This window comes from Lissotriton helveticus, chromosome 2_1 (assembly GCF_964261635.1).
Source record: "Lissotriton helveticus chromosome 2_1, aLisHel1.1, whole genome shotgun sequence".
NCBI classification, from domain to species: domain Eukaryota; kingdom Metazoa; phylum Chordata; class Amphibia; order Caudata; family Salamandridae; genus Lissotriton; species Lissotriton helveticus.
In genome coordinates, this window is record NC_136059.1 from 1100259528 (window position 1) to 1100284279 (window position 24752).

The 24752-nt window shown below is 46.1% G+C and overlaps 1 protein-coding gene across 1 annotated transcript in view; it reads left to right on the plus strand.

Moving 5' to 3' along the window:
• SNAPC3 (small nuclear RNA activating complex polypeptide 3) overlaps positions 1–24752 on the plus strand; it is a 243388-nt gene that overhangs the window by 201888 nt on the left and 16748 nt on the right. The window contains exon 8 of the mRNA XM_078675911.1: positions 18258–18365. Coding sequence (XP_078532037.1) covers positions 18258–18365 — 108 coding nt within the window. The remainder of the gene's footprint in view (positions 1–18257; positions 18366–24752) is intronic.

Here is a 24752-nt window from a genome sequence, read left to right on the forward strand (position 1 = left end):
TGCAAGCTCAGAGAAGATTTTCTCCTCAGTTGGTGTCTGTCTTTCAAATGAGTAGAGATTCCGATTTTCTGAATTTGCGATCCACAGTTGATCTTTTATTTTGTATTTATATTTATCCATTTGATATTGTGCACAAATGCTACAAACAGTTTGCAACATGTTGAACATCTACGGCATGTGGAATAACATAGAAAACATATAATACCAGCAAAGAAATAAAATAGTGGGGTGCGGCCAAGCTACCGACCATGATGGCCACGCGGCAGTGAAGCTCCAGAGCTGACAGCCCCACACTTGAGGGTTACAGCGTCCATCCTTGCTCCGCTCGACCAGCTATGAGGGGGTTCACCGCCCCGTCCCCTGGGACCTCGATGAGCTTTACCGGGACCGGCTGCTCCCCCCAGATTTCGGAAGCCACTGATGGAGGTCACGGCCTAGCCTGCCTCGGAGGCCCCGTGGCAACAGGGAAAGCGGGTGAGCCTGAGGCAGAGGCTGTGTTGCCTCGCTGGGCCTGACCTGCCCTCTCACCCCGTGCCTCTCCGGTCCCATGGCATGCTGTCCCTGGCCTAGGAGCACTTCAGCAGCCTACTTCTGGGGCCCGAGGTGACTGAGTCCCCCGTGGGCCTGAGCCTGAGGCTGCGGCGCCCTCTGGGGCCTGCACTCATCGACCTCTACAGAGGCCTCGAGCCACCTACTGCGGGCCTTGCATCAGACTGCCTCCCGACTACTGGCTAATCCCCATTCTGTTTGAGCCTGCGGGGCACCAGCATTGCCCACATTTTATCCTTAGCCGAGTTCCCTGGCTGCATTATCTGTGCACGGCCGCTCTGCCCCATCCTGCACCTGCAGGTGGCCTGGCTGGACCCGCTGGGCTATGCCTCAACCTACCTTCCTCTGCAGAGGATGCGGTGCCCTGCCACTGCCCCGCTTCTGCCAGAGGTCAGGGCATATCGCTAATCAACAGGTGGGCACCCGAGGACATCAGCCAGTGTGTAGCTGCTGTGACTCCCTCGTGCATTATATCTGTCCTACCTGTGGGCCCCCCTCCTGCTTTATAGTGCGAGGCACTGCTACATCTGCTGGCCAGCTAATCCATACAACCACCCTTTGCCTGCAGCTAGGACAATGCCTTTGTCACCCTGACATTCTCTCCCCCCCACCAGTGGAGCTGATCCCCCCCTCACAGTACGCAGTGCTGTTGGGTGCCTCCTGCTCGTCTGTTCCCCCTTTCTGCTGGGAGATCTCGCCCTACAATGCTTCTCACCACCGTGCGGTAATAGGTCAAGGAGACCCCAAGCAATGTAAACTCACCTTTGACCGCCCTAAGTCAGCCGGACGCACCAACCTCCCCATCTGACGACCACGAGCCACCTTAGCACGCCAACCCTCCTGAAGGTATGGCGTCAACACTGGTGGAACTGCGGGCTTTCTTGTGCACCATTGATGCGCGTTTCTACACTTTTGCCTCCCGGTTGGATTGCATATGGGAGCGCCTCAATTGACGTTGCACCGGTCGGTATTCTGTGGAGAAGCACATCTCCGGTCTGGAGAGCCCCACCACTACGCTGACTCGCTTGTTGGAAAAGACTGAGCACATTTTAAAAGTTGTGGCTATTAAAATCGAGGACTTGGAAGCACGCTCACACCAAAATAGTCTACGCATTGTCGGCCTGGCGGAGTCTACCAACATAAGGGGCCCTGAACACTTTGTAGAATCCCTCCTAACTTATTTGTTTAGCTCCAAACACTTTTTACCTACCTTTGTCGTTGAGAGGGCACACAGATCGCTGGGTCCACGTCCTCCTCCAGGAGCGTCGCCTTGTCCCATTGTGGCTCACCTAAATTACGGGACTCTGACACCATATTACACCTGGCCCGGGAAAAATCCCCTCTGCAGTACAAAGGCTCTACACTCCTGATCTATCCTGACTTAACATTGGTTACTGCTGATGTACTTACCTTCTGCAAACAGTTGGGACCCAGCGACCGTCCCCGAGGCTCACCACCCTGCCGCAGAGTTCTGCAGACGTTCATGTGCCGGCCAGCGCTGAACTCTTTCCATTTGGCTAATCTGTTGTCATTTGGTTGTTTGTTTTCCCCACACTGATTGCTGGTGAGTATTTACATATTATGCTGTGGTCCTGGCCCTGTACGGAGTTTCTCTCCTTTCTTCTCACCTTGAGTAATCATCACTGTATTGCCTATTATCCTCTTTCATGATGGCGTCAAGCTCCGATGCTTTGCCTGCTCCAGAAGAGAATTCCAGCTCTCAAAATGTTGGGCCTTTTGTTTGTTGATTTGGTAGTGTTTGGATTCGCCAGGTTCCCTATGCCTGGTGTGGGTTGGGGGGGGGAGAGGTGAATCTTGGAAGTTCATGGAGATTTACTTAATTCTCTGTTTCTGCTTCTCTTTATTTCTTTCCTTTTTACGAGTCAGGATGAGGTGGACTGTGAGACATACTGTACACCATGACAGATGATCAGGGCTGTTACCTTTTAGTTACAGGGACGATGTTGGGGAGCAGAATTCTTCTTTTGAATATCTATGCTCCAAATACTGACTAGTCACTTTTTTTCCAAACTGTATCTACTCTTTCAGATTGATTTGATGCAGAGGTTATTTTATTGGGAGGTGACTTTAATTTACTGCTGGATCCCACCCGGGACTCCTCCAGTGTTAGTCCGGGAGTCAAGCCACGCTTCTTACGCACCTTTCAAGATATCCTGGACGCACACATTCTCAAAGGCGCTTGGCGCCATTGGTACCTAGGCTATACCTTTTATTCTTCCCCACAAACAAAACTATTGGTTTGTTTAAATGACGGGTATCCCTTGGTAGTGAGACATACAGGGTCTTTCACATGCCCTTTTTGACAACCACCAATAAGACTGTTCCTCACCCTCCCGTATGCCAGGGGTTGGGAACTTTGCCGGTCCTTCCCCACCTCTGCCTTGTTAGATGAGGTTTTTCGGACTGAATTCCATGATGCCATTACATAATATTACAAAATGAATACCGGGTCTGTGAGTGAATACGCCATTCCATGGGATGCCTTTAAGGCATACACCTGCAGGATCTGAATTTCCAAACACTCAGGCGTATTACGTGCTTTACGCAGATGCCTGCCGCAGGTAGAAACTGGGCTCACCGATATTGACATGGAGAGCTCCTCTTCGTCATCGCCGCACAAACGGGCAGTCCAATTGAAGGAATTTCGTGATCTTGCAGAAAGGAGGGGTTACTTTTCTTGGTAAATATACAGCGGCTCTCAGATACGGTGAGGGAGAGTGGCCGAGAGAATTCTGGCATGTCTATTGCACCCATCCCGTAACCCGGGTTAAATTGCTGAGCTAGGCCTGGACGATGGCTCCCGAATCATGACTAACGAGGACATAATCCAAGAGATATTTTCATACTACAAATCTTTTTACACCACACGGTTGACCTCTGATGCCACAGCACGACACGCCTACCTCAAAGAAGTTGCCCTGATCTGTCTTACCACTACCCAGTCACAATTTTTAAACAAGCCCTTCACCGCTTATGAGCTTGTTCAGGCAATTGCCTCCTTGGATAGCTCGAAGGACCCTGGACTCAAAGGCCTCACTGGGGCTTTCTATGAAGCTTATAAACCTATTCTGATTCCTCATCTATTGGAGGTTTATGTAGAGGTCCTTGACAGGGGAGTCTTCCCCCCTTGACAGAGGAGTACTCCCCCCTTCTTTGAATGAGGCAGCAATCTACCTTCTGCTTAAACCCAGCAAGGACCCCTCTCTTTGTTCATCTGATAGGCTACTCTCCTTGCTTATCTAGACAACGAAATCCTTTCCAAAGCCATGGCTAGCAGACTGTCATTGTTGCTTGAACAGATACTCTCTCCCATACAATCGGGATTCATACAGCATAGATCCACGTCACTTAATCTTCGTGCTGTTTTCTCTGTTCTGTACAGAGTTTCACCTGGGACATCTGCGGTGGTGGCACTTTTAGACGCGTGGAACACATTTGATTCTTTAGAGTGGCCTTTTCTGCACCCGACGTTACATAAACTTGGTATCTTGATAACATTCACTGCCCTCGTCTCCCTGCTACACTTAAATCCCACTGCCCGTATTCGCATTAATGGCTGCATATCGACGCCTTTCTCTATTTCTCGTGGCACTAGACAGTGCTGCCCTTTGTTGCCCTCATTGTTCATTATCACCATGGACCCTTTGATTCGCCACTTACTGGAGCGCCACCTGCACCAAGGTCCCCAATTTAAATCATGGCCACTTCTCATGTTACTGTACGCTGATGACAGACTATTGTTTGTAAGACATCCCTCATATAATATAGCCCCCCTAGTGTGGGAGATCATATGATTTGGTGATCTTTCAGGCTTGTGTATAAACACCACTAAATACCTGGTTATTTTCCTACATAGAGACAAAGAATAAACTATTCAGTTAAATTACAGGCATGCCGTGGATATGCTTACAAATAAAATGCTGGATACGGCTTCCCCTGTCGATGGCCTGCTGCATAGCCATCATAAAAATTACAGTCTTTCCCCAATTTCTGTATTTATTCTTAAACATCCCTAACCCCTTAATAAACTCATTCTTCACCCTTCTGGATAGCCTTCTTCTAAAACTAGTGTGGGCTGGCCACAGACCCCGGGTAGCATAGGACACTCTCATTCTCCTGTATGATCAAGGAGTCTTCACCGTCCCTGAATTCCACCTCTATATTTTGCTTGTCTAGGCCGAATTTGTGTATTTATGGTTCCACCCGGATGCTAGTCTACCTTAAAATTAACCAGAGCGCATTCTGGTGGACCCCATACTCCAAACTCAGCAGGACATTGGGTTGAAACCTTTTATACTCCCCCGCTCTCCCTCTTCCTTCAAACCCATGGTTTCCACTATTGTCAGAAAAATTGGTGCAATGCACCATGATTATGCATAATCTTCACACCTTCAGCGATCTGTTCCTCATTGGCCATGTGCCATAGATGCTGCACAAGCAACCATTAAAATAATGGACAGATTTGTTTCAATAGGCTCCATGATATTTTGCGATCGCGTATGCCTTCCTACCCCCTTCCCCCTGAAGAAGTTCCCCCACTCACCCTTTCAGTAGCAGACCCAAAAGGATCAAATTTGATCACCAAGCTTTAGAGAGCATGTATGACTCTTAAACCTTCCCGTGATGGCGGGGTGCGTGGGCGCTGGGAGGAAGAACTAGGCCACCCCAATAATGATTGGATGTATTGTTGCATGCAGATTAAATTAGTTTCCCCCAATCACTGTCATAAACTGCTTTATTTTCGCTTCCTGCACAGATCCTACACTGGCTGGGCTTGCTTTAATTAGGCTCTCCCATTGCCCCAAATGCTACAACTCCTGAGAAGGACTTTCCGCACATAACCTGGACCTGCCCCGCCACTAGTGAATTCCTGGTGAATGTACCACGAACCAAACTTTGCCGCATGGGAGGGCGCTCCTTTCGGGTGTTGGCGCCTACACTATGGAATTCTCTGCCGGCCCACATCCGTGGAATAGAGAACCTGTTGGCTTTTCGGAAAGCCATTAAAACTCTCCTCTTTTCATCATCATAGGCTGTGGCCTATATCTGGCTAACCTTGTGTACCTGTCTCTTTGATCTAGCAGCGCCGGGACGCCTCTTTGCTGGGGCAGCTGTTGCGCTTTACCAAACCCCTAACATAACATAACATAACACTAATAAATTCTGAACATACGTGTCCTGGATCCTTTCACAAAGACGAACTCTCCCCCATTCATGGCACTACTGGGCAATGTCTCAACCCTCCCCAAAGGCCTCCATAGGCTAGCCGCTATTTCCCTCCTGTTATCGAAAAGAAAGATTGCGCTTCATTGGGGTAACACTGCATGCTCGCCCACCAAAGCTTGGCTTCACAGATTGACCTACTGTGAGGTGACGAGCAAGATCTACAGCCCCTTCTACCTGACCTATGGATATATGGCAACCATTTCACGCCTACTTGATTTCCCTAGACCCTCACTCCCCAACCTTAACCCCACTAACTCCTATTGACACATTAATCACAAACCTTACTAGCCAGGACAAGAAAAGCGAAACCTACTCACATTTTTTCATTACTCAGCTTTTAGTGCGGGGCTCAGTTTCCTATGCTCCTTCTACAATTGTCCGCTGTATTTTATCTATGTATAGGGTTTTGCTTCAACATACCATTCTATCGAGATGTATGCTCACACTAGTACTGTAATGCAGACGACCTCGTCCCCCTTTCTGTATGAAATTCTTTCTTTTTTTTCCTTCTTTTTTCTGATATTTCGTCTGTTGGACCCTTCTGAAAATCATTAAATAAAGCTTTTAAAAAATATATATAAAATAGTTCTTGGAAACCACATAACCTCGTAAGGCTAAACTGCCATGATACCGATGTTGCCTAACGTTTATGTAAATAAGGGAGAAGGTTCCACAGCTTGGCACAAGCGATACTGCCCCATGAGCTTTCCGCATTCCATTCTTGGAAATACCATAAAATTCTAAGGCACAGTAGTCTGCGATTACAAATTCATATTGAACATTCTGATGAGTTGGCTTTGTTCTCCAGACGAACAGATCCTGTATATTTAATTTCTCACTCCATGGGTAATCTATCTTGCTCTTCCTAAGGATGTCAGCCTTAGGGTAAAATGAAAACATCTGCTGATTCGCATGGATAGCCCAATTCTAATTTTAGACTATAGAGCTTTGATAATGTGGATTTGGACTCAATTAAATCAATGTTGTGTTTGTGGATAATGCCAAGGGATATCATGTGAGTATTCCAGTGACTGGACATGAAGCAATCTGCCTTCTAAACATGGAACTGTTTTAATCACATGTTTTAATCCAGCATGTCAGTGTTTCCTCCATGACACTCTGATTCAACTTGACAAATAGATGGCCTCTTATATACACTGCCTGTGCCTCATCTTGTCGGCCCACATTTGAGTGCTGTGTATTCTGATTTCCAAACACTCAAACGACATCAGTGGCGCAGGTAATTTAATTTATTTATGCATGCAAGTCAACAACAGCCTTAGTATGACCTTTTAATTTTATGAGCAGTACGGAGTACATAACAATTTGAAAACCTCAAAAGAAAATATTCGCCATTAAAATGATCTTAAAGATATCTCATTAATACTTAAAAAATAATTTCCCTCACCCAAAAAATCCTACATTTGTACTCATTGGCCCCTTTGTGCAGAATTTGGAGTTGCTGTTTTTTTCCAAATTTCTATGGCTCTGTGTTGCTTTGCCACTTTTCCAGAAACTGTGTACCCCTTAAAAATGGACATTAGTACATTACTTTGCTGTAAGTGGAGCTGAATTGAATGATTTAACTTACAGGTTTCATCACTTCTTCTCTTCACTTTCTTTACATCAGGATCACCTACTCCGCCGCCATGGCCACCATAGGGCGTAGCACAACTAACACAGTACAACCTCCTGGAATTTTGAGGAGCTATTGTCCGGGTACTCTTCAAAGCCAGTATGCTCTTTTGCTTCAAAATAAGACCGTTCAGATTGCTAGCTTCTACCTTAACTAGGACATACAAGTGGTTGCATACCTTAGAACTTTCTTTGTGTTTTCTCCAATATCACCTACAAATTTATGTTCACTCTTCATTGAGTCCCACAAAGATAAACTTTGCAGAACCTGCTTTAACTTTGCTCAACCCGTTCCTCTGTTTTACGGCGTCCATTCAGATCATACATCACCGCTCTATAATGAGAGGCCTTCGGGTTCGGGATTACTGTGCACAAAATGTCTTAGGGACTTAAGGGGACTCTGCATACGCTAGTAATTGTACCCTGGGTACACCCATTCCCACATCAAAGATGCTTCTTAAAGGTATGGTATCTGGTTCTGCTAACCAGTTGCCCCAGCCCGATCTCCAGATCTCTGTCCCAAATTTCTTTGCACCTATTGTTTTACTCTGGAGTACAAATAGGTCCTCTTCCACTATCTTAACTGCACACTCCAGACAAAATGTCTATGGGGCTTAAGTAGGGGCTCCCCTTAAGCAAGTAATCATACAGAATCCACCAATTCGCACATCGCTGGAGTGCAAAGAGGTCCACTTTCACTATCTAACCTGCATACTCCATTTGCTGTCTGCTTCAAAACTGTCCACGTGCCATTAGGTGCAAATGTAATCCCTAGCTGGTCAGTAAGAGATTTTCAGTTGTTCCTGTTCCAATCTAGGGTTAGGTTTCAGGATAAAATATGTACATTACCGTATGTTTAGATGTAGGTGGCTTTATCCCTGTGATGCCACAGAAAGACTATGCAATGTTCGTGCAGTTTTGGCGGTGGTGTGACTTCTCCAGCTACAAGAACTGGCAATGCCACTAGGTCTAGCTTATGAATGTAAGTGTGTTATGTGCCATTGATGGGTTTAGGCACTTAATAAGTCTTCATACTCAATTTTGCACTCATTCATTCATCAAAACAATTACGCGTTCTTGCATTCACCCTGTTTTCACACACATACACAAGATATGTAAAACTAATTAGAAAAATACAAGTAGAAATAAGAAAAGTACCTTGAATCAGACAAATCCATGTGCCTGTGCTGCCTTGAAACTACATTGCCTTCAGATATTTCCAGTGATTACAAGGCGGTGCCAGCGAAAGCTGTGGTTATGGGAAAACTACAAAGAAGTATATTTAGCATTTTATCCTTTCAGATAACCCAATTTTTCAGTGCACTCACACCCCTCATTTAGTATCCAAAAGGATTGTACTTTTCAACTGTATCTAAGCTTCATCATGTATTCTTCCAACAAATATCAAATTGAAGCTATCAGTGAACAGTTTCAGAATAGGGCAATTGATTGCAACTGCTCAGTCATAACAGTTCAAACAAGATTCGTCTAAACAGTCCTTGCCAATATTGCATAATCCTTTCGATGCTGGGCCTTGTCCTCCTAGAATGCTAAGCCCTTTTTGGGCTATTTAGGGTAATTCATTCTTAGACCTCCATATCGTTTTTTCCACATAAGATATCCAGGCAAAATGTGCACCCTTTTTTTCTAACATCCTGGGGATTTTAAAGGTTAAGGAGGTTTGTGGATACCCATGAAGGGGACTGAGGAAATAGGTAGAATGTAAATGTAAAAGGTAATGTTTTGTGTTTTTGGGGACAAATAGGTATAGAAGTGCTCCACACAAAGTGTCTGTTGTTTTCCCTTAAAACTGCATCAATGAAAGGTTTGCTGTGCTAAAGTCATCATCTTTCCGGGTTCCAGGAACATGCAGAGCTGAATCAAAAAACGTATTTTTACCACAGTTCTGCCATTTTTCAAAGAATTAGACAATTGTTGCTAATTTTTGTGCTTTCAACCTACTTATAGTTTGTTATTAAACACCGGGGTAAGCTATAGATTTCTGAAATTAGACAACATTCTGAGTTCAGCAAGGGGTCATTTGTCTAGAGCTCTCAAAGTTTTCCCCAAGGAAAATAACTGTTGGAAAACAAAAAGTGTATTCAAAATTAGTAGGAAAAAACATTCATTTGTGACAACGTTTTCATTTGTAACTTCTTGTCACGATGGCTAATTTACAAAAGCAATGTACCATTATGTCTGCTAAACCCTTCTGGTTGCGGGGATATATAGGGATTTGTAGATTTTCCAAGAAACCAAGGTATCCTGAGCAAACAACAGAACTGCACCTTATAATGTTTTTTCATTGTGCACCAGATATAGACCAATTCATATTGTAAAATATAAAAACTGAAAAATGGGTATCAAAGAAGTTTATGTATTTCTGAAATAGATAGCAGATATGAAGTTTAAGAGCTCTGGTTATTTGCACATATCTGAATTTGTGAGAACTTATACGAGCATATGATTTAGAGGGCCTTTTTCAAAATGCAGAGAAATACCATGGATAATAACAAATGTTCTACTATTCTTTATTCCCATATATTTCCCAATAAAAATTGTAACCCACTTGTGTGGGTAGGCCTAGTGCCTGCGAGGGGAATGGGACCAAAACACAACACGCTCTGTTTAATGTTTCTGTTACACCTCATTTTACTTTTTCAGGTCTGCTAATTTACCGCCCGCCGGGCAGCGACGTGGCATTTCGGGAGGCTCTCCCTGAGGCAGTTAGTTCACTGGCAGTAGGGTGTGCCAACTTTTCCATCGTAGGAGACTTGAACCTCCATTTCGACACCTTGGCCCTACCCTCAGTGGGTGGGATGGTGGCTGATCTTGAAGCCTTTCAACTGCTTCAACTGGTCTCGGATCCCACCCATAGTGGCGGCCATATTTTGGACCCCTTTTTTTCCAATCTAGCGGGGGTAAAGGTGGCCCCTCCCCTCCCTATGACTTGGACAGATCATTCGTTAGTAACTATTCACTGTCCACTGATAGAGGCTCCTCTTAAGTCCTCGTTGCGAGCTCTGCCCAGGCGGCGTTGGAGTAAATTAAAGGTGGAAGACCTTCACCGCCTTCTTACTGAAGTTCCATTGGGCCTAGTCGAGAATGTGGAATCTGGTTATGACCATTTTTGCGAATGGGTAACCAGAGCCCTCGACTCCCTTATCCCGATGATATCGAGTAAGTGTGGCTTTCGTGACCCCAGCCCCTGGTACAATGGTACTTTGCGGGCACTGAAAAGCTCGTGCAGACGCGCAGAGAGAGACTGGCGGAGAACGTATGACAATAGCAAAAAAAACTTTTATATGGCTACTGTCAAGTCCTATCACCGAGCTGTCTGTAGAGCCCGGGCCGCATTCTATGCCCTGGAATTTCGCAACAGTTCGAATCCTGCCAAAACCATCTTCAAGGCTCTCAAGGACCTTGTGGCGAAAAAGCCCGCTAGTGATACCATCAGCTCCAACACTCACTGTGAAACGCTGGCGGCCTTTTTTCTGGAGAAGGTTCAAACCATCTATAGAGCCTTTCCTACTGCTGCGCAAACCAGTGCCGGGCCTTACATCTTGCCTGGACAGGTGGTGTTAGACTCTTTTCCCTGTCTCACTCCGGAGATTTTCAAGACTTTGGCTCTTCAAGTCAAATCTGGGTCTCCGGCAGATCCGCTCAAGCCAGTAATGTTTAGAGACCTGACACTCGCTCATCCTGTTCGCGATCTGATTAATATCTCGCTTACATCTGACCGGGTGCCTTTGAAGTGGAAGCAGGCAGTAGTAATGCCCATTTTGAAGAAGCCATCACTCAACCCCAGTAAATCGGAGAACTATCGACCGATTTTGCTTCTCCCGTGGCCAGCTAAACTCGCGGAGGTGCATGTTAACATCGCCCTCACTGACCATCTGTCGCGTACTAACGCTCTGGATGATACACAGAACGGTTTTCGAGCTGGCCACAGTACGGAGACAGCACTTTTATTTATGGTCGAGCATCTGCGGGCACTGCTTGATGCAGGTCAAACGGCGGCGCTTGTTTTGTTAGACCTGAGCGCCGCCTTTGACACTGTCTCGCATGGGATTCTCCTGCAACGCCTCGAGGAGGCAGGTGTGACTGGCACTGCACTACAGTGGTTCCGTTCGTTTCTTGCGGATCGTTCCTTCTGTGTGGCTGCCCTGCCCTACCAGTCCAAATCCCATCCTCTGTCTCTTGGGGTCCCGCAGGGTTCCTCGCTGAGTCCCACATTGTTCAATCTTTACGTGAGGCCGCTGGCTGAGGTTGTGAAGCTCTGCGGTATGACCATGGTGTCATACGCAGATGATACCCAGCTAGCGGTCACGATCAGCGGGGACTCCGAGGTGGAGGCCTCCAGATTTAGGGATGGACTTCGGGCGGTGGCCAGTTGGATGACGTCCAACTGTCTCCAACTGAATGCCAAAAAAACAGAGGTCATGGTCTTTGGCAAACGCACGGAACTTTGGGGAGATACTTGGTGGCCTTCTGAGTTGGGCCCCACCCCCACTCCGGTCTCGGAGATCAAAAATCTGGGGGTGTGGTTGGACCCCTCACTCAACTTTGTCGGCCACACCAAAAGGACGGCGGCCTGCTGCTTTGGCATCCTACGTAATCTGAGACCTGCACTCAAATACTTTGATGCCGCAACCCGTCAACTTGTGATTCAGGCGACGGTATTGACTCGGCTAGACTATGCCAGCTCCCTCTTCATAGGGTTAAATCAGGCCGAGCTTACTCGTCTCCAGAGAGTGCAAAATGCAGCAGCCAGAGCAGTTGTGGGCCTCCCTAGGTTTTGTTCGGTCTCCCACACCTTGTGTGCGCTACATTGGCTGCCTGTTAGGCAGCGGATCCACTTCAAGGTGCTCTGCATGTCCTTTAAGATCTTAAAAGGCCCTTCTGCTCCAATCCTGCACCATCTTTTGTGTCCTTATATCCCTGGCCGCTCCCTCCGTTCCTCGGATCAGGAATTAGCAGCAGCTCCACGCTTTAAACGTAGTCGAGCTGGGGGACGCTCCTTTAGGGTGCGGGCAGCCGCACTATGGAACGCCCTCCCTTTGAAAATCCGGACCCTTGTCGACCTGCTTTCCTTTCGCAGGGCCGTTAAGACCTTTTTGTTTTCCCAGCACTATTAAACGTAAAATTTTAAAATATTCTGTTCCCTAGTTATGTTGTGTGGCTACCCTGTCGGGCGCCGGGACACTCCTTCGCTGGAGCAGCTGCGCGCATTACAAATGCCACTAACATAACATAACATAACATAACATGGACACCACATGTTGTCCACTGAAAACTGATCCTTTTTTCAATCAATCAATCAATCAGTGACACTTATAAAGCGCGCTACCTACCCGAAGGGTCTCAAGGCGCTGGGGGGGGGGGTGCCGCTACTGCTCGAACAGCCAGGTCTTCAGCTTCTTCCTGAAGGAGAGGTGGTCTTGGGTCAGGCGCAGGTCGGTCGGGAGGGAGTTCCAGGTCTTGGCGGCCAGGTAGGAGAAGGACCTTCCTCCTGATGTCGCTCTTCGGATGCGGGGGACGGCGGCGAGGGCGTGGTTGGCTGATCGGAGGTGGCGTTTGGGAGCGTAGAAGTTGACTCGGCTGTTGAGGTAGCTCGGGCCTTGGTCGTGTAGGGCTTTGTGTGCGTGGGTGAGGAGGCGGAACGTGATTCTTTTGTTGACGGGGAGCCAGTGAAGGTCTCTCAGATGTCCGGAGATGTGGCTGGTTCGTGGGAGGTCGAGGATGAGTCTGGCTGAGGCGTTCTGGATCCGCTGGAGTCTCTTCTGGAGCTTGGCGGTGGTCCCGGCGTAGAGGGCGTTGCCGTAGTCCAGCCGGCTGGTGACGAGGGCCTGGGTGACGGTCTTCCTGGTCTCGGTGGGGATCCACCAGAAGATCTTCCGTAGCATGCGTAGGATGTTGAAGCACGCCGAGGAGACGTTGTTGACTTGCCTGGTCATGGAGAGGGAGGAGTCCAGGATGAAGCCCAGGTTGCGTGCGTGGTCCGTCGGTTTGGGTGCGGTGCCCAGGGCGGGGGGCCACCAGGAGTCGTCCCAGGCGGAGGGCGAGGAGCCCAGGATGAGGACCTCCGTCTTGTCCGAGTTCAGTTTCAGGCGGCTGGTCGTCATCCACTCGGCTACCTCTTTCATCCCTTCGTGCAGGTTGGCTCTGGCGGCGGCGGGGTTGTTGGTCAGGGAGAGGATCAGCTGGGTGTCGTCGGCGTAGGAGATTATGCTGAGGTTGTGTTTGCGTACGATGGCCGCGAGGGGGCTCATGTAAACGTTGAAGAGGGTGGGGCTCAGAGAGGATCCTTGGGGGACGCCGCAGATGACTTCGGTGGCCTCTGACTTGTACGGTGGTAGGCGGACTCTCTGTGTTCTTCCGTCGAGGAAGGAGATGATCCATTCCAGTGCCTTCCCCTGGATTCCGGCGTTGTCGAGGCGCTGCGCTAGGGTGCGGTGGCAGACCGTGTCGAAGGCCGCGGAGAGGTCTAGGAGGATGAGGGCCGCTGTTTCTCCCTTGTCCATCAGGGTTCGGATGTCATCGGTGGCGGCGATGAGGGCGGTCTCGGTGCTGTGATTGGCTCGGAAGCCGGACTGTGAGGGGTCGAGGGATCCGTTCGTCTCGAGGAAGGCGGCCATCTGCTTGTTGACGGTCTTCTCAATGACTTTGGCTGGAAACGGGAGGAGCGAGATGGGGCGGTAATTCTTGAGGTCGGTGGGGTCCGCTGTTGGTTTCTTGAGTAGAGCGCTGAGTTCGGCGTGCTTCCAGCTCTCAGGGAAGGTGGCGGTGTCGAAGGATGTGTTGATGATGTCTCGCAGGTGGGGTGCGATGACAGCGTCGGCCTTGTTGAAGACGTGGTGAGGGCAGGGGTCGGTTGGTGATCCGGAGTGGATGGAGTTCATCGTGCGGATGGTGTCTTCGGTGCTGATCGGGGTCCAGGCGTGGAGGGTGGTGGTGGGGGGAGGTTGTTCGGTCATGGTGTGCGTTGGTTGGTTGTTGAAGCTGTTGTGTATGTCCGCGATCTTGTTGTGGAAGTATGAAGCGAGGGAGTTGCAGAGGTCTTGCGATGGGGTGATGTCGTTGTTTCCTGCGCTGGGGTTGGAAAGCTCTTTCACGACGTTGAAGAGTTCCTTGCAGTTGTGTGCGTTGTTGTCCAGCCGGTCCTTGAATGCTGTTTTCTTGGCGGCGCGGATCAGCTGGTGGTGTTTCCGGGTGGCGAGTTTGAAGGAGGTCCTGTTGTCCGGTGTCGGTTCCCTTTTCCAGACTTTCTCGAGGGCTCGGCAGTTCTTCTTGGAGCTCTTGAGTTCGTCGGTGAACCATGGGGCCTTCTTGCTGCCGGGTCTGCTAGGCGGGGTCCTCAGAGAGGCGAGCTCGTCCGCGCAGATGCTGATCCACTTCGTGAGGCCACTTTCAATGTGGTTAGCTGTGGATTTTGGGCCCTAGCTCAGCTAGCCCTGCACATTGTTGAAAAATAGACTCCCTAAGGAATCATGGGTGGATGACTTGTGTGTCTCTAAAGAGGTTTTCTTACCCAGAAGTCCTTGCAAACCTCAAACTTTGACTGGAAAAAAACACATTTTCACCTCATTTAGGTGGTGGAAAGTTCTGGAATCTACATGGAACAAGGCACTTCCTACCACCTACCATTCCCCCAAGTCTCCCAATAAAAGTGTTACCTCACTTGTGTAGGTGGGCCTAGTGCCAGCAACAGGAAAGGCACCAAAATACAATGTTGAGACGTCAACATTTCCTGTCACAAAATTGATCTGATTTGGCAATGGGGGTAGGAGCGTTGTTTTGGGCCAGGGATCAGCTGCCACCATGAGAAACCTTCCAAGCCCAGATAGTTCTGAAAACAAATCACCCAGTGGAGTCTAGGTTGTCTTGCGTAGATCCCACTAGGTTTTCTTACATATAATGCCTTGCAAACCTCAAACTTTGCCTAAAATTGCAAATTTTCCGTGCATTTCTGTGACTTTAACTTCCGGAATCAGCAGGAGTACACAAAGTTTCTACCACTCAGCGTTCGTCCATTTGTCCTGGTAAAAATGCTACCCCACATGCCTAGTTCCCCGGGAAAGGCACACATCAAAACAAGGTTATTTGGAGTCCCACGGAACAACTCTCATTGACCCTGATTTGATTTGCGCTTGCCGGGGACACTTGACCCAGCCACACAAGTGGGGTATCATTTGTATCTGGACCAGTGGGGGAACGCTGGGTGGTACGGATTTTGTGGATTCCTGGACGCTTTTATCACAGAAATGCAAGGGAAATGTGCAGTTTTAGTCAGTTTGACATTTGCATGACATTTTGGGTAAGAAAATGTCATAGGATTCATTGAGGCACACCACCCTGGACTCCCCCGAATATCTAGTTTTTCAGAAATGTCTGGCTTTGGCAGGTTGTCCTGTGTGGCCACAGACCCTGGGTCCAAACACTGGAGCTACCCCAATTGCCGATTTCTCCACATTGCCTTTTGTGGCAGTTTGTGTTACAGAAATGGGGTAACATTTTTATCTGGATATTTGGGGGAAGGTAGGGTGGTAGGCATTTTGTGGTTCTCTGTGATTTCCAGAAGTTTACGTCACAGAACTGCAAGTTTAGTTTCAGTAAGACTGATGCCCCTATTTTGGAGTGGGAGCATGGCATGTTGCCTGGGTGAGCTCCTCCACACACCTTTATTTTTGCCCCGCCTCAGGCCTTGTTCCCACCAGAGTAGGTGCATCAGTCTTTATACCACAGGGTGGATGGTGGGTGTTTACTCAAAATCTTCATCCGTGGGGACAGAATGGCCTTTAGACACCGGGGACAAATATTCTCAGAAATAAAAATAAATGGGGTGGGGCAGCTCAGCCAGGCATCGTGCTTTGCTTCCGCCCCAGAATGGGTGCATCAGTCTTTCTGCCCCACTGGGGTGAATTGAGGGTGCTTCCCCAAAATCTTTCCCCAGGGGACAGAAATACCACTAGACAACAGGGTAAAAATATTCCCAAAAATAAGAAAGGGAGGGTAAAAATATTCCCAACAATAAGAAAGGGGTAGGGTAGCTTACCAATGCATTGCACATTGCCCCTAGTCCACAATGGGCACAAAAGTTTTCTGACCCCCTGGGGAAAATTGTTGGTGAGTACCCTCCAATCCCTTGTCAATATGGCACGGAGAAAACTCTCTGGTGTCTAGTGGGCTTTCTGCCCCCCAGCAGGGCAGATTGGAGTTAAAGGCCTCTTACTTGCCTCCTACAGAGCAGATAGACTGTCACTGTCATAATGAAGGTGGAGGCTGGGCTCAGTGTGTGTGCGGGCCACCCACATACCTTGTAGCAATAGAAAACAGGTCCTGGTGTCTCCTGGGCTTCTGCTCCCCAGGGGGCAATTCGGGATTAAAGACCTTTTATCTGCCCCTAGAGAGACTTGTGCAGGTCATTTGATGGTTGAGGGTGAGGCTCGATGCCTGCGTGAGCTGCCCCCACCCATTTATGCACCTATAAAATTCCCTGGTGTCAAAAGGGTTTTCTGAATACCCCCCCACCCACCCCACCCCCCTTCCAAGGACAGATCGGAGGTAGCAACAGAGAAGGAGGTGGAGTGAAATTCTTCCCTTTCTAACGATACCTCTCACGTCTGAGTTGGTGCTCAGAGCCAGAGATTGACCCTGAGCACCAAAGCAGTGAACGTGAAATGAGCAGATTGGCTCCAACATTGCCACCTTACTCTAGAATATTACCAGCATGAATAACGGCTCCCTCTTTTATTTATTACAGTCACTATCCTACTGTGCTGCTCGTGTTGTGGGCATTCCATGGTTCTATATACATTTGTTAGCCTGAGCCTATCCTTTTATAGGCTGCTTGAATTATGTTAAGCTGGGGAAGCTTGTTCAGTCAATATAATTGTGAGTGCTCACTTAGCTAGGTTCACAATATTCCTCAACACTAAATCTGTGTTGAATTTCACATTCCCACCATGAAGCTCTTGTGTTGCATTTAAACTTGCAGAGTACATTTATGGCCTTTGGTGCCTGATCTTATTTATATGACTGGGAGTTTCAAGCAGAAGAGCCATTAGATTACGGTCAGAGTTTATGTGTGCACATGCATCCTTGTTTGCTTTGTGAGAGGATCTGAAAATGTCTTCCAAAACTGCCCTTTACATTTTTTCAATTTAAAGAAACTTTTTTGGTTCATAAAGTGTTTTGTCACTCTTCAAGTAAATATCCTACAAACAAGTTTGAAGGGTTGAAATTACCAATGATTCGTTAACTGGAAATACAAAGCCAGCATCACTTACTTTCAAGGGAAAATATTCTGTTAACAGAAGTGTGCGAACTGCAATCTATCTTCTGTTCGTACATCACCATGTGGACTCTGAGATTCATGGCTTGTACAAAGTTGGGCAGAGCCGTTTGTCAAAATCTTACAGGAGAGCTTGCCCCTTGTGGGGACTGTTAGGTATTTTAATACAATATTCTCTTGCCTGGCAGCTCTCAGGCCCTGGTTGGGGAGAGAGGGCTGTTTAAAATGCCCTCTCCACTGTTCAGCCAAGCATCATGTGCCTTGCTGTTTTGCCAGAAGGACAGTGATGATGATTTAAAAGCTCTACATGTTACATATCATCAAAAATTCAGTGCTCAGGTTCTGCTGAATGTGTACCTCTATCTTCTGCCCTCTACAGTAACACAGAGGGGGACTTTCAAATGTTATTGTACTTTTTACCCTCTAAAGCCTGCATTAATATAGTCTTTCCAGTAAATACCTTGTAGTTGGTTTGATAATGAATCACAAGAGCAAATAAAAGTAATGTGTTTGGTTCTTTTCTTCTTGCAAGGCTTATTCATAAGGATGACTGCCTGGACCGGACTATGTATCCCTTGGTCACCAAGAAACCCTGGATATTGACCAGAAAATGCTTTGTTTGCAAGATGTACATAGCCAGGTATTTCCACTTTATAAGAAATTTACAACCAGTTATTTTGAATGGCTGTACCTTGTTAAGTAGATATTTGTGTAGTGTGAAATAGCATCAGTTTGTTTTCATTTCCTCTAAATTGTAGCGTGTTCCATTGAAATGAAGTAAGTGCAGTTTTACTGTGAAAAGCAACACTTAGTTTTTGTCGTTTTGAACAGATCGACTCAAGTTAACAGTGACAATCTTCAATACACCTTAAGCACATTTACAAAGGTGACATTAAACTGATGTAATCATAGTGGTTAGACCTTTATCTTAACCCCTTAACCCTATAGCACAAACCCCTTATCCCTATATTCTTAACATTGTTTACCTTAACCATAACCCTATAACTAAACCACTGTCCATTAACTATATTGCTATTGACCTATAACCTTAACCCCTATACCACATAACCTCAACCCTATACCCTAAATGCTTAACCCTGTACTCCAAACTAAACAAACCCTTAACCTACACCTTAACCTCAACCCTTACTCCCTTTTCACATAACCTCTACACCATATACCCTTAACCCTATAACCCAGCAATGTAACCCCTTAACCATATATCCTATACCCCAAAGCCCTGACCCTTAGTCTCATATCCTTAAGCTTTCTATTCTACCTTTATCCCTGTGTCCTAATCCTTAACACTGTAGCTTTACTGCCTTCCCCTTTAATCAACGTACCCTATAGGCTTAACCTCCGTGTTTAATCTCATAAACCTTAGTTGTTAACGGTGTACACTTAACCCATCAACCATAACTCCATATTTCTGTCCTCTATACCATATAGGTAAAACTGTTGACCCTATACCCTTAATCCGTAACCCCTGCTCTCAACATATGTACCCTTAACCTACAACCCTTAACTGTATGCGCCTAACATTTAGCCCTATAACGCAACCCCTAACACTTAATCCTCTAATATAAAAACCTAACCCCTTCACACCTTTCACACTGTCCTTCAGTATATTTTAGGAACAAGCACTTTGAGAAGTTTTGAATTTTTTGAAGTATTTGTTTGAAATTAATAATTAGGAAGTTTTCTTTTTAGAAGTCATTTTCATTATGAACAGCCTCCCATCAACTATATTGACCAGATCATACAGTGCCTATCATTTAGATGTTTCAGGATTTTAAAACTCCTTCATAAAGGGAAACATGCTGCCATCTAACTAGTTATGGCCACCAGTGCAGTGACCTGTTGCGACCATGAAGATTGTTATGTTTGTGGTAATCAGTGGTTAGGGCTTGTTTATAAGGCACAATTCTGAAGCAAAACCCCTGGTACTACTGCCTCAAGAGGAATATTTTGCTGCAGCGGTTTCTAATAGCGAACAGTGCTGAACTATGTTGTGTGCTACGCCCCCCTTTTTTTTCCAAGATATGTTTCCGTTGTTTCCTTTTTTAAAACCCAATTTATTCCATGTATCAGAGGCAATGCAGCTTTAAAAAAATACCATGTTCCACTGATAGGTTTCAAACAGCTGGAACTAGTTAAATAACCTGGCATGGCTCAAGTGAAAGAAGGACCCCATTCTTTTAGTATCTCAACTCACCCTGCAATACATGGAGAATTATCTTGCTAACCACTATCTAGCCTGACATGATACACTGCCATGATTGTTGGTGTTGATCGTGAGAATGAAGATCCCCCAATGGCCGATAAGAGTCCATATTGGAACATAAACGAGTTACCCAGAGGTGCAACCCCTTGCTTGACCGCAGCACCTTGAGATGCCACCAGCCGGGGCATTGAAAAGATGAAGCATACTTGTGCCAGAAGAGAGAATCCATGCTCCAAGGGAGCCAGAAAGTATGGAGATGGGAGATGAGCCGCCAGACAATGGTTGTGACTGCTCCCAGGGGGGACAGGAGTTGCTTGGCCTAGGCAGGTGCAAGTCGCTGCTTCTCGATCAGCACTGGTGACTTTGTACGAGGGGGGGGGGGGGGGGGCAACTCTGGGCTAGGAGAAGGCAACCTTACACAAGGGCTTTAGAATAAGCACCGAGGAGGAGGCCAACCCTGGGGACAGAGCTGAGAACCTCTGCTGTTCTGTGGGGGGAGCCGCCATCGGTAGGCTCCAGCAAAAGAGTGAATGGGTAGCACCCTATGGCTGAAGAAGTCTTGATATTGTGAACCGAGGCAAGCTTTTTCATCAAGAGACACAGCCAATGTATTAACTTAGTCATAGTAATGTTCGGGCCACTATGACTAGTAAATGAGAGCAAATAATACTGAATATTGGAAAGGCCTATATGAAGTAGTGCAGGTGATGTAAGAGCCCTCATATATAAGAATCAGGTAAAGACCACTAAATGTCAGTCTTCTGATACAGCCTGAAATTGAGTAGGCAACCCTCTCCAGGGAACATACCTGTGTCACGAATTTACCCTTCTTGAAGGGTGGACTATAGGATGTTGAGATAGCTATGCACTGAACTAATGACACAATCCTACCACATTAGGCTTGTTCTTTGCTCTATTGGCCAAGTAATGCTTGCCGGTTACATTGGGCATTTTGGCCCAACTCTCTGTAGTCTGTCCATCTCATGGTCAAAAGCCTAGAGACGTTTGAAGAGTTCCATTTCGTTCGCAAAGAAGGAAGACATACTCGGAACAGTAACAACACAGGGAGAGGTCACCTTTTAAAAATCATTTTGCTCATTGTTTTAGGATGTCTCATCTGCCACCCTAAAAATGCTTGGATTTAAACGTATCCCAGGCAAACTTAAGGAAGGCAGATTTTGATACAGATTAACATTTTTCTTGCCTTTATGCAAGTCAACAAATACAACCACCTCTTACACTGAGCTGAAGCTACCAAGATGCTATGCATTACACTCCAGGAAAAGGAGTGAAGAGAAGGGACGATTTGTATAGACTCTTCATATTGTGGGATGAATCCTTACCGTGATGGAAGAAAGAAAAGACCAGGAGTCCAGACACAACAAACATCGAGCAGAAGGGGATATGAGATGACTGCAGCAACATAGAAGTGATGGGAAAGGCAGATCCAAATCACACAATATTTTCTCAGAACCTTTAAAAGAGATTGCAGGGTTCTAAGGCCCAATGAGACACCAGTAACGAGAAACTGAACCATGGTAGGGAATGGAATTTAATGAGGAAATTGGCAAGTACCGGTTTGATAAGCTAGGGTGTAAGAGGAAGGGGCTCCAGTGGCCAGCGAGTTTTCTAACCCTAGAGCTCACAGAAGCAGAAATCATGAGAGGATGACGTTGGTACCCCAAGGGAAACAGACTTTAACCCTCCCATATCTCAGAGTAACTCTTGTAGGAGAGACACGTTGGAGTTAATTGTTCAGTGCAATTGTTTGTCCTATTTCTGTTCCGAGCCGGGGAACTTGTTTACACCCAGAACAGGTATGCTCAAGTAAACACTTTAGTCAACATACAGATTCACTGAGAGAAAACCTAATACACTGATACATCAATTGTTAGAGTTATGTCCTTTATATGTGAATGGCCTTTATGTGCTATCAAAGCACACAGCAATCCGGAAATCATTTGAAAACTCTAGACTTGACATAATTTGCTTACAATAGATACACCTTACGCAGGAAAATCAGGCCAGAATGAAAAATAAGATATACCCTACATCCTTTTATTTATCCTCTCTTAAGACCCACAGTGGGGAAGCCATCTTTCTTTGTAGAGGTTTTCAATGGAAGGTAACCCAGAGCAAGGAAGATAAATTATGCAGGTATTTGACACTTTAGCAGATTAGAGGGCAAAGCAGAGATGTTAGCAACAGTTTACATCCCTAATATGGCACAGGACCAGTACTTGCAGGAGTTTTTCATTTGCACTAGTCTCATACTGATCAAACAATAAGGAAGGAGTGCAAATATCTTCTGTAAGAAGCTTAAATAATCCTTATGAGATTTGCAACTCTAGAACATTTGGCGAGAATGTAACATAGAGGCAAAGGAGTATACATATTTTCACTGGTCCACAGATCATTCTCCCAGATAGACTATATATTAGTCAGTAGTGGCTTAGCCCCACTGGTTAAGGAAACGGATGTGTACCTGGTAGCCATCTCTGATCTTGCCCTAATCTCTATGGCATTAGACATAGGGATGCAGTAGGGAAAACCTCACAAGTGTCACCTCCAGATGGCCTTACTCAGAGACCTGTAAGTAAGAAAGAAACTGGGAACCAAATCCTGCTGCATTTTGGTCTTAATGAGGATGTTGCAATATCATCAGCGGGGGTCTGTGCTGCTTTTGAAGCAAATGTATTTTAGTTACGAATACTCAGAACTCTAGAAACCAGAGAATATATCCACTCTCCATCTAATGCTCCTTAGAAAGGTGACGGATCTTAAAGGGCTGCTGAAAACTATTGTCACTAATTGAGCTGAAATTATGTTGCTCCATTTAAAACATCACTGCTAGTTACTTAGTTGTAAATTATGCCCACGTAGATCACCTATTAAGAGAACAAAGAGGAAATGCTTCTAGAAAAGCTATTCGCTCCGGCACTTGGTAAATTCTACTAGAAGAATGAGCAATACTGATTAAATGTATTAAGTTGTATAGCTGTCTAGATGATGCAGGAACTCTCTTCCAAGCATGATAGACCAAATATATTTTACCAAAGGATCAGAAGGAGAGCTTAGAAGATTCTCTTATAGAAGATGAAGTTAAAAAAGCTATCAAAATGGTAAAGAAGAACAATTCATTGCACCCAGATGGATACAAGGGCAGATTTTAAAATATATTTTTCAGCTGACTTCTAAAATCACTAAACTTTACATGGTTCGGTTCTCTTTATTACCATTTTGTTTACAATAAACAAATATAGGCCGCTACTGTGCCTACAACCATAGGGCCGGCAAGAGTCAATAAATGGGAAACAAGCAGACCCTTTTTCGCCTTTTCCCTCCAAACCTCAACAAAAACAGGTAAGATGACCTCTGATTATTAACTGAGTTGCAGACATAGTCCTTCTTAACATGCATTCATGTCGGCATTGAATACATAGAAGGTCATTGTGGACCAACCCGAATAGTACCCTATATAGGAACTGGCGGTCAATTTACTTTTCCAATTCAGCTCAAGTTACTTCCAGTTGGTGGCTGCAGGATATTCAAGATTTTCAGATAACGGCGCACATTAGGTCTCTAAGTCCTATGGATAGGAATGATAAAAGGGAGCCCATATATCTTGAAAGTCTGTATTTAAAGGGTCCGTAGATCTTGTAAATTTCCCCATGCCCAATGAGTTCCATATTTGTGTCTTCTAGAGCTCCGTCAATACCCCAGAGAGATAGAATCACATATGTTGCTGCGCACAACACAAGGGCATTCTGTTTACCCATCAGTGAGTGTAGCGAATATGCCAATTATTTGGGAAGTCCTAGCAGAATATATGGTGGAATGTGAGGGATCTCATTGTCTATAATCTCATCCAGGCTATCTAGTACTTCTTTGCAGTAGTTGGTTAATTTAGGACATTGCCTAAGTACGCATACTTGCGTTTTGGTGTTTCCACAACCTCTCGAGCAATGCGCCAACGTTTGAGGAACTGTTTGTGTAATCACACAGAGGTGTAGTACCAGTACAAGGTCAATGTTGTCTTCATATCCCTAATTGCAGTAGAGCCTAATATTGTGCATGCTCTTTGGTAGATGTCCGCCCACTCTCTGTCCTACATAGTACGCCCCACATCAGTTTCCCATCTCGTCTGGCCCTGTTGTTTCACCAGCAGCGAGTTTGAATGGCAGAGAGCATATAGCTCTGACAGCATGCATTTGTCGTATGTTTTAGACAGCAACCGTTTCTCATATGCAGGTAAGGGCCTGCTTGTGTTACCCGTCTATTTGCGACCCGATGTGTACATCTCTGCTTATCTAATGTGCTTCATTCCAGGCCGCCTCTTAGCCTTCCAAATGTGATTACTTCTTCTGGGTATATCATGTTACCTATATGTTTTCAGCCAGCCTTCTGCCACTCTTGAACCTGCTCAACTGTAAAAGCTGGAGGGAATTCTGGATTGGATTTGATCAGCATGAATGGGGAAGGGAAGGTTGTAACGTCCAGCTTTAGACCCGCCGAGTCCGAAACTCAGTGCAGCCCCAGTGATAACTCACTAAACTTTATAACACTTTCACATACACACACAAGATTACATCATCAGTAGGATAGGGAAGTGTTAAAGTTATTCCCTAAGCCTAGTATGGACCATAACCTTGTTTCATCCATCAGGACCTTCAACCTACTTAATGTTGTTCATGAAAATCCTAGCTAAAAGAATTGAAGACATACTGCCAGGTGTGGTCCATCTGTGACTGAATGTTTTGCCATTGTGCAACATTCCGTCCATCATCTTGTGTGTTTAGGTGT